The 11,161-nt window shown below is 40.0% G+C and overlaps 1 protein-coding gene across 1 annotated transcript in view; it reads right to left on the bottom strand.

Annotated features, from left to right (window-relative positions):
• Positions 1-11,161, bottom strand: part of LOC105553366 (WD repeat-containing protein 70) — a 332,864-nt gene that overhangs the window by 302,604 nt on the left and 19,099 nt on the right. Inside the window, exons 4-5 of the mRNA XM_011999421.1 lie at positions 9,402-9,516; positions 5,208-5,400 (exon numbers count right to left, since the gene is read on the bottom strand). Coding sequence (XP_011854811.1) covers positions 5,208-5,400; positions 9,402-9,516 — 308 coding nt within the window. The remainder of the gene's footprint in view (positions 1-5,207; positions 5,401-9,401; positions 9,517-11,161) is intronic.

Below are 11,161 nucleotides of genomic sequence, written 5' to 3'. Positions count from 1 at the left end.
AAAAAAAAAATAGCTAGGTGTGGAGGCACATGCCTGTAATCCCAGCTACTCGGGAGGCTGAGGTGGGAGGATCGCTTAAGCCCAAGAAGTCAAGGCTGTAGTGAGCTTTGATTGCACTACTCTACTCCAGCCTGGGTGACAGAGAGACCCTGTCTCAAAAAAAAAAAAAAAAACTGTAATCCTCTACAAAGCTTACTCAAATTCCACATCCTCCAGAAAGCATTTAATCATACTTTCTGGATCTGATCTCATCCTCCTCATCTTTCTACTTTCTCCTAGTAAGAAAACTCAGCCATGCACTAATCAGGTGCAATTTCACAACCATAGCTGTATTTATATACATTTGGGTCTTCGCTGTAGCAACTTTTTTCTGGCTTGCAATATGCTTCTTTCTTTCCTTCTGTTTATCAGCCAGTAGTCAGCCTTGCAAACCTTATTAGCTCACACAATCATAAACAAAATACCACAGACTGGGTGACTTAAAACAATAGAAATGTATTTGCTGACAGGTCTGGAGGCTAGAGGTCCATAATCAAAGTGTGGACAAATGTGGTTTCTGGTGAGACCTCTCTTCCTGGCTTGCGGACTACCACTTTCTGCCATGTCCTCACAAAGCCATTCCTCCTTTCCCATGGGGGAGGAGGAGTTAGTGCACGTTTTCTGGTGTCTCTTTTTATAAGGATACTAATTCTATCAGATCAGGGCCTTATGACTTCATTTATCCTTAATTATTTCCTTAGAGGCCCCATCTCCAAATACAGCCTCACTGGGGGTTAGGGCTTCAACAGGAATTTTAGAGAGACACATTCAGTCCATTACAAAATCCACTGTCACATTCATAGCTAAATCTAAATATTACCTACTCAGTGAACTACCAAACTCATGTTTCCATAGTAGTTAATGTTTCCATAGCACTTTAGGAACTAGATATGTTTGTTTTTCACTGTCCATTTATGCTTAAAATGTTGAACGAGGGCTCCAATATACATTCAATACGTTAAACTTTGTTCATTTGTCTTCTCCAAATCTGTCTCCTTACTGTCTTAACAATCTCTCAATCTCTGATTGACTGTATATTGTCCATTTCTCCTTGTAATTTTGTCAGTTTTTGCTTTATACACTTTCAATATACTGTTAAATGCATAGACGTTGAGGACTGCCAATTTTTCCTTCAAAATAAACTGTTCCTTTTACCATTAAGGAATGTCACTTTTATCATTAATTCATATTATGACTTAAAGATTTGAATACTAATTTTATAACATTAATCAGCTATCTTTTGGTTATTTTCCTGCCATATTCTACTGCTTGACATCCAACCTTTCTGTGTAATTATAATTCAGGTATAACATGCATATATACCTAAATTTTTTTAACCCAATCTGAGAATTTTTGTATTTTAAGTGGCAAGTTTAGTCCATTTACATCTATTAATACTGATATATTTATATTCATACCTACCATCTTATTTCATAATCTCTATTAACCAAGATTATCTTCCTCTACCTCTTCTTTCTCCTTTCCTGTCTTTTATTGCAATAGGTGAATTTTCTTCAATGGCATATCGAAAGAATTAACAGTGGAAGTAACACAGACAATAAGAGGGTACACCTTTTCTGTGGAGAATTTAAAAACGATAATAAAATCAAGTAAAGATAAGCCTGCTTTTTATTATCACCTTGTGATGGCAATTATAAACAATGTCAGCTTAGATACTACTTAATGTTCTTTTTGCTATGGTTCCTGTTGAGTTTTAATAACATATATGTGAACTTCAATTAACATGCTTTTATTACTTATCTTTTAATAAACACGTTATTCTGGCCAGGTGCAACAGCTCACACCTGTAATCCCAGCACTTTGGGAGGCTGAGGCAGGTGGATCACCTAAGGTCAGGAGTTCAAGACCAGCTGGGTCAACATGGTGAAACCCCATCACTATTAAAAACACAAAAAATTAGTCAGGCGTGGTGGCAGATGCCTGTAATCCCAGCTACTCAGGAAGCTGAGGCAGGAGAATCACTTGAACCCGGGAGACGGAGGTTGCAGTGAGCCGAGATCACACCACTGCATTCCAGTCTGGGCAACAGAATAACACTCCGTCTCAAAAATAAATAAATAAATAAATAATAAAAATAAATAACCACTGTATTCTACATGAAGTTAATTTGGAGAACTCCCAGTTATCTGCACCACACACATGCACAAACACACTCAGCTACTCAGGTCTCTACATACTGTTTTCCATGGTTCAGAATCATTCAAGCTCACTTCAACAGTAATTTCCTATGTCCAATCCCTGTTGTACTACATTTCTGCATTTAAATACTAGATTCAAAATAAACAAAGATTATAAAGACAAAGAAACAAAATGCTAAGCAAATTCAATTCTGTTTTCTATGGATGCCAAAAGAAAAAACCAAAGACATGGTTGGCAAAAGAATTTAAAAGGGTAAACGTTTGAATACCTCAGTTGTTTTCACCAAAAGCATTCTAAAGCAATGGGTCATTAAATGGCAATGTTTGACATCATGTAGCCATTTTCTCTGATTTTTAGAGAAAAAAAATTTAGAAGCTTTTACCAAATATAAAATGAATTTTCTGTAAAGACACTTTCATGAAAAAAAAATTTTTTTTGAGACAGAGTCTTGCTCCATTGCCAGGCTAGAGTGCAGTGGCGCAGTCGCGACTCACTGCAGTCTGCCTCGCGGGTTCAAGCAATTCCCCTGCCTCAGCCTCCTGTCACCATGCCTGGCTAATGTTTTTTTTTGTTGTTTTTTTTTGTGAGATGGAGTGTTGCTCTGTCACCCAGGCTGGACTGCAGTGGTGCCATCTCAGCTCACTGCAAGCTCCACCTCCCAGGTTCATGCCATTCTCCTGCCTCAGCTTCTCGAGTAGCTGGGACTACAGGCGCCCGCCACCACACCCAGCTAATTTTTTGTATTTTTAGTAGAGACAGGGTTTCACCATGTTGGCCAGGCTAGTCTGGAACTCTTGATCTCAAGTGATCAGCACTCCTCAGCCTCCCAAAGTACTGAGATTACAGGCGTGAGCCACAGTGCCCAGCCAAAATATTTCAACCTACAGAGATATTTAAAAGCCACTAGAATTGATAAAAGAAAAAATATACAATCAACATTGCAATTTCTGGAACTTATTGTAAAACAAAAATTTTAATGAAACTGCCAAATTTATTCTTATTTTATTCTTGTTTCTTTTCTTAATTTTACATATGCACACACATGAATGCACGTGCAAGTGTGAGTATATATACTATAGATCTGTTGTTTCATGTTAAAGAAAAATGTACAAAATTGAAATCAGAAGCTTTATTTGATCAACTACAGACAGACATAGATTGACAAATTTGCTACACTATGTACTGAGGAGGAATATGCAAAGACTACCGATTTTGACAGTCATTGACAGATTTACAAAAGCTGTTGCTTTTCTGATTATTTTTTTCATTTCATAATTATTACTAAAAATAATTCATCACATAAAGAAGGGAGGTGTTAAAAAATTATCTACCCCAGGTGTCAAATACAAAAGTACACCATTTCCTTTAGCATTCTTTCCTTTTAGTATTTTGAAGACTATACCTTTTTTTTTTTTTTTTTTTTGAGACCAATTTTTTTTTTTTTTTTTTTTTTTTTTTTTTTTTTGAGATGTAGTCTTGCTGTGTCACCCAGGCTGGAGTGCAGTGGCACGATCTCGGCTCACTGCAATCTCCACCTGGTAGGTTCAAGCCATTCTCCTGCCCTCCTGCCTCAGCCTCCCCAGTAGCTGGGATTACAGGCACGCGCCACCATGCCCAGCTAATTTTTGTATTTTTAGTAGAGATGGGGTTTCACCATGTTGGCCAGGCTAGTCTGGAACTCTTGATCTCAAGTGATCAGCACTCCTCAGCCTCCCAAAGTACTGAGATTACAGGCGTGAGCCACAGTGCCCAGCCAAAATATTTCAACCTACAGAGATATTTAAAAGCCACTAGAATTGATAAAAGAAAAAATATACAATCAACATTGCAATTTCTGGAACTTATTGTAAAACAAAAATTTTAATGAAACTGCCAAATTTATTCTTATTTTATTCTTGTTTCTTTTCTTAATTTTACATATGCACACACATGAATGCACGTGCAAGTGTGAGTATATATACTATAGATCTGTTGTTTCATGTTAAAGAAAAATGTACAAAATTGAAATCAGAAGCTTTATTTGATCAACTACAGACAGACATAGATTGACAAATTTGCTACACTATGTACTGAGGAGGAATATGCAAAGACTACCGATTTTGACAGTCATTGACAGATTTACAAAAGCTGTTGCTTTTCTGATTATTTTTTTCATTTCATAATTATTACTAAAAATAATTCATCACATAAAGAAGGGAGGTGTTAAAAAATTATCTACCCCAGGTGTCAAATACAAAAGTACACCATTTCCTTTAGCATTCTTTCCTTTTAGTATTTTGAAGACTATACCTTTTTTTTTTTTTTTTTTTGAGACCAAATCTCACTCTGTCACCCAGGCTGGAGAGCAGTGGTGCAATCTCGGCTCACTGCAACCTCCGCCTCCCGGGTTCAAGTGATTCTCCTGCCTCAGCCTCCCAAGTAGCTGGGATTACAGGCATGTGCCATACCAGGCCCAGCTAATTCTGTATTTTTAGTCGAGACATGGTTTCTCCATGTTGTTCAGGCTGGTCTCGAACTCCTGACCTCGGGTGATACGCCTGCCTCAGCCTCCCAAAGTGCTGGGATTACAGGCTTGAGCCACCGCGCCCGGCCTAATTTTTGCATTTTTGTAGAAACAGAGTTTCGCCATGTTGCCCAAGCTGGTCTTCAATTCCTGAGCTTAAGCGATCTGTCCACCTAGGCCTCCCAAAGCGCTAGGATTAGGCGTAAGCCACTGTGCCTGGCCTTTTTCCTCGGTTTGGGTTTTTTGTTTGTTTTTTGGAGACGAGTCTGACTGTCTCCCAGGCTGGAGTGCAAAGGCACAATCTCGGCTCATTGCAACCTCTGCCTCCCAGGTTCAAGCGATTCTCCAGCCTCAGCCTTCCAAGTAACTGGGATTACAGGTTTAAGCCTTTCCTCAGTTTTTAAAATGGCTCTTACTCATGAACAACAGTTTAGCAGGACTGATCTCTACAGTACTTTAAAGCTATTACTCCACTGAATTTTTTAATTACCACTAAAATACTTACTTCCTCTTCCTCCTCCTCCTCTTCTTCTTCCTCTGCTTCTTCTTCTTCATTAAGAGGTGGAGGTAAAGCACTGAGGATATCTTCGTCCATAAAATTAACTGGTTTTCCTACCATTTTAGGGGGTAAAGGAGGGCCAATTAACTCATCATCAGAAGAGTCAGAACTCTCTTCACTTTCACTGCTGCTTGTATCCCTGAAAACACAGAAACAGAAACTCTTTGCCTCTGCTGCAATAAAGAGCACACTTTGGAAATAGTACTTGTTTCTCAGGAAACTTTTCCTCTCCTATTAACAACATTTGGGTATTTTTAAATTTTTTCAAATTTGTAGTTCAAACATTAAATGTTTAATGCAAATATTATTTTATCTTAAGAAAGTTTAAAAAAAACTGTCTTATGCAAAGTCAAAAATAAAGGGTCACAGCAATTTTACGTTAAAGGGCCATTAGACCATTAGCACTCATAAAGAGACAGGTGAGACTGAGTGCAATGGCTCACACCTGTAACGCCAGCACGTCAGGGACCTAGGCAGGTGAACTGCTTATGCCCAAGAGTTTGAGACTAGCCTGGGAAACATCGCAAGACCTTGTTTCCACAAAAAATAAAAATGAGCCAGGTGTGGTGGCATGTGCTTGTGGTACCAGCTACTCAGGAGGCTGAGGTGGCAGGATCACTTGAGCTCAGAAGGTCAAGGCTACAGTGAGCCATGACTGCATCACTGTACTCCAGCCAGAACAACAGTGAGACCCTGTCTCAAAATATAGATATATAATAAAAATTTAATTTAAAAAATTTTAAGAGACAGGTGAACAAGGAAATACAGAAGAAAAACTACAAAATAGTAATGGACAAAAACCACTGAGATGGCCAGTGCCTCAATTAACTATATTTGAATCCAATCCCTGATTGCCACAGTAGCAAATAATGCCAGTCATGTAAGGAAGTTACTCCCAAAATGTTTCAATATAATTTCAGAAATACAAGTTATTTCTCACGGCTAGTCCAAGTTTGCCACTTTGCCAAACATTAAATGTAGCGTCCTTGCATTCTAAAAACACCATACTCTAACCAGGGGTATCCAAGGGACAGAATACAGTCATGGGTTCTTAATTTGTCTCTGGTTGGGCCAGTGAAGCCATTTCCTCATCCCTCTTTTCTACTTATCACTAGAGACAGAAACTAAAAACCATGGCTTCAGGATGCTAAAAGTCTAAAAGAAATCAACAACAGTATAAGGCAGGTTGGACAGGCTTGAGAGTCTAGAGCATATCATACTGATTCCCAAGTGGTTTCCTATCCACCATACCTGAGGACTATTATACATTCTCATTAAGGTCTCTAGCAAACACCTGTAAGTATAGCCCTCACCATCCACCACCCCTCCACCTGCCTCCAGAGTTGAGAACTCAGCATTCTTAATTGTATCAATTAATCTTTCAAATATTTGATAAGATTAAAAGTGTCACTGCCTTCTAATGAAGTATCTGAGCCACTGCCTAGCTCAAATCTCCACTCCAAGGCCTTCTTTCTAATTGAACAGGTTCAGTTCACAACAAGGTCTTTGCACTTGGGAGTTCCGTTGGCTGACTTATCCTTCCCATAGATTGTCACACAGCCTCTCTCATTTTTGGAGTTTCCTCAAATGTCTCCTCCTCAAAGAAGCCTAAGGGCACACCCCTTTTAAACCTTCAGGCACACCACCACTTCCCATTACCTGAAGTACCTTTATCTTCATTACATGCCTGCTAAGTTATTTTATTTGGTTATTTAGTTGTTTGTTATCCATCCCTTCAAATACTCCCACAACACTGAGAGCTCAATGAGAACAAAGGTCTCATCTGACTTGCTAACTGCTGTATCTCAGTGCCTAAAATACTGTGTAATCCACAGAAGACGCTCAATAAGTAATAGCTAAATGACTAAATAAATTTATATTAAGCTATTCACACTCCAAAATTTCCCCCTTATGATTAACGCACAAGTGTCCAGCTATACTGTTTTAAAACAGATTTTTTTTTTTTTTGAGACAGAGTCTCACTCTAGAGTGCCAGAGCATGATTTTGGCTCACTCCTCAGCCCAGGTTCAAGTGATTCTCTTGCCTCAGCCTCCCAAGTAGCTGGAATTACAGGCATGAGCCACCACGCCCAGCTAATATTTGTATTTTTAGTAGAGACAGGGTTTCATCATGTTGGCCAGGCTGGTCTCAAACTCCTGACCTCGTGATCCACCAGCTCGACCTCCCAAAGTGCTGGGATTACAGGCATGAGCCACCTTGCCCAGCCCTCAAGTATCTTTTCTAACCACAACAAAACAAAACCAAAATCAGGCCAGGCGCAGTGTCTCATGCCTATAATCCCAGCACTTTTCAAGGTAGAGTGAGCGAATTGCTTGAGCTCAGAAGTTCAAGACTAGCCTGGGCAACATTGTGAAAGACTGTCTCTACAAAAAATACAAAAATTAGCCAGGCATGGTGGCACACACCTGTAGTCCCAGTTACTTAAGGAGATGAGGTGGGAGGATCGCTCGAGTCTGGGAGGTGAAGGTTGCGGTGAGTTAAGAATATGCCACTGCACTCCAGCCTGGGTGACAGAGTGAAACCCTGTCTCAAAAGAAAAATTAAAAAATCAATAACAAGAGGAACCTTGGAAATTGTACAAATACATGAAAATAAAACAACAGGCTCCCAAATGACCAAACGGTCAATAAAAAAAAAATTTTTTTTAATTTCTTGAAACAAAAGAAAATGGAAACAAAACATATCAGAACCTGTGGAAAACAAAGAAAACAGTACTAAGAAGAACATTTATAACAATAAACAACTACATAAAAAGTAGAAATACATCAAATAAACAACCTAATGATGTACCTCAAAGAACTAGAAAAGCAAGAATAAAGCAAACCAAAAATTATTAGAAGAAATAAAAAAAATCAGAGCAGAACTACAAATGACATTGACACTAAAAAAAAGAGTAACACCAGGTGCGGTGGCTCACACCTGTAATCTGAGCACTTTGGGAGGCCGAGGTGGGTGGATCACAAGGTCAGGAGTTCAAGACCAGCCTGGCCAACATGGTGAAACCCAGTCTGTACTAAAAATACAAAAATTAGCTGGGCGTGGTGGTGGGCGCCTGTAATCTCAGCTACTTGGGAGGCTGAGGCAGAGAACTGCTTGAACCTGGGAGGTGCAGGTAGCAGTGAGCCAAGATGGCGCCACTGCACTCCAGCCTGGGCAACACAGCAAGACTCCATCCCAAACAACAAAACAAAGAATTAAAAAAATCACTGAAACAAGCGTTGATTTTTTGACAAGATAAACAAAATCAATGTGTTAGGCCACTGCTGCATTGTCGAAAAGAAGTAACTGGGATGCCAGGCGTGGTGGCTCACATCTGTAATCCCAGCACTTTGGGAGGCCAAGGCAAGCAGATCACGAGGTCAGGAGCTGGAGACCACCCTGACCAACACGGTGAAACCCCATTTCTACTAAAATACAAAAAAAATTAGCAGGGCATGGTGACCCACACCTGTAATCCCAGCTACTTGGGAGGCTGAGGCAGGAAAATCACTTGAACCCAGGAAGTGGAGGTTGCAGTGAGCCCAGATCAAGCCACTATACTCCAGCCTGGTCAAACAGTAAGACTCCATCTCAAAAAAGTAATAACTGGAGGCCGGGCCCAGTAGCTGACACCTGTTATCCCAGGACTTTGGGAGAATGAGGCAGACAGATCATGTCAGGAGTTTGAGACCAGCCTGGACAACATAGTAAAACCATGCCTCTACTAAAAATACAAGAATTAGCCAGCAGTGGTAGTGCACCTCTGTAGTCCCAGCTACTCAGGAGGCTCACGCCTATAGCCCCAGCACTTTGGGAGGCCAAAGCAGGCGGATCACTTGAGGTCGGGAGTTTGAGACCACCCTGGCCAACACGGCAAAACCCCATCTCTACTAAAAACACAAAAATTAGCCAGGCGTGCTGGTGCATGCCTGTAATCCCAGCTATTTGGGAGGCTGAGGCAGGAGAATCATTTGAACCCAGGAGGTGGAGGTTACAGTCAGCCAAGATTACGCCACCACACTGCAGCGGGCGACAGAGCAAGACTCCGTCTCAGAAAAATTAAAAAAAAAAAAAAAAAAAACTCTACGAACACCTAAAAACTGATAGTTTAATAGAAATCTTTCGTGAAAATCAGGCACCTGGAAGATGATTTGGAGCAATCTCTGACCACATTTGATCTTGAGGATGTTGGTTCAATATCTTCATTTTGCCTTAATTCTTTCTCTCTGCTCATTTCTTCCTCTTTTTCTCTTGCTTCTGAAAAGATTAAAAAAAGATTAACAAAAAAATCCAACCATTACAATTCAAAATTTGCTAGTATTAGAAAGGCTAAAAATTAACATAGCCACAAAGACATAACTTAGAGTGCTAGCAGTAACAGCAAAAAATTATCAACCACAGCTACTGTGGAAAACAATATGGTGGTTCCTCAAAAAGTTAAACGTAGAATTATCACGTGATCCAGCAATTCCACTTCTAGTAAATATCCAAAGAAACTGAAAGCAGGGTGTAAAAAAGATACTTGTATACCCATGTTCATAGGAACATCACAACAGCTAAAATGTAGAAGCAACCAAAGTATCCATCTATAGACAAACGGATTAGCAAAATGTGGTATATCCACACAATGAAATATTATTTACCCAAAAAGGAAGGAGACTCTGCAATATGCTACAACTTCGATAAACCTTGAGGACACTATGCTAAGTGAGATAGACTACTCACAGAAAGACAAAAAGACAAATATCGTATGATGTTACTCACATGAGGTAATCTAGAGTAGTCAATGTCAGAGACAAAAAGTAGAATGGTGGTTAACAGAGGCTAGAAGGAGGGGCACTGAAGAATTGTTTAATACGTATACAGTTTCAGTCCTACAAGACGAACAATGTTATAGATGGTGGTGATGGCTGCACAACACTATGTACTTAAATATTATGATGGTACATTTTATGTGTATTTTATCACAATTTTTAAAATTAGAAAAAAAAATTTATCAACCTAAATGACCAATGTGGTAAAAGAACTGAACGAAATTACTGCATAGCAATATAATACTAACTGCAGACAATAAAAATAGTGATAGAAAACAGAAATCTGGGAAAACATTTTAACAGATATGCTAAGCAAAATTAGCATAATGTGGATGGTGATATATTTTTTAAAACGTATTCGAAGGTGAGATTTTAGGTGATTAACTTTCTAATGTTTTAAAACATAAATTTAGCACTTCTTGGCCAGGCGCAGTGGCTCACACTTGTAATCCCAGCACTCTGGGAGGCCGAGGCGGGCGGATCACCTGAGGTCAGGAGTTCCAGACCACCCTGACTAACATGGAGAAACCCCGTCCCTACTAAAAAGAAAAAATTAGCCCGGCCTGGTAGCACATGCCTTTAATCCCAGCTACTCAGGAGGCTGAGGCAGGAGAATCGCTTGAACCTGGGAGGCGGAGGTTGTGGTGAGCTGAGCTTGCGCCATCACACTCCAGCTTGGGCAACACAAGCAAAACACTTTCTCAAAAAAAAAAAAAAAAAATGTAGCACTTCTTTTCTGAATTTTCTACACTAGAATTTTGGTCAGAGACTAGCTATCAAAATCATAATAAAATGTATACTAGCCGGACGCGGTGGCTCATGCCTGTAATCCCAACACTTTGGGAGGTGGAGACGGGCGGATCGCGAGGTCAGGAGATCAAGACCATCCTGGCTAACACGGTGAAATCCCATCACTAGTAAAAATACAAAAAAATTAGCCGGGTGTAGTGGCGGGTGCCTGTAGTCCCACCTACTCGGGAGGCTGACGCAGGACAATGGCATGAACCCGGGAGGCAGAGCTTGCAGTGAGCCAGATTGTGCCACTGCCCTCCAGCCTGGGCGACTGAGACTCCGTCTCCAAAAAA

The sequence above is a fragment of the Mandrillus leucophaeus genome, unplaced genomic scaffold (assembly GCF_000951045.1).
Source record: "Mandrillus leucophaeus isolate KB7577 unplaced genomic scaffold, Mleu.le_1.0 Scaffold1165, whole genome shotgun sequence".
Lineage (NCBI taxonomy): Eukaryota > Metazoa > Chordata > Mammalia > Primates > Cercopithecidae > Mandrillus > Mandrillus leucophaeus.
The sequence above is the reverse complement of the archived record's forward strand: the minus strand, read 5'-3'. Positions and strand labels throughout refer to the sequence as shown.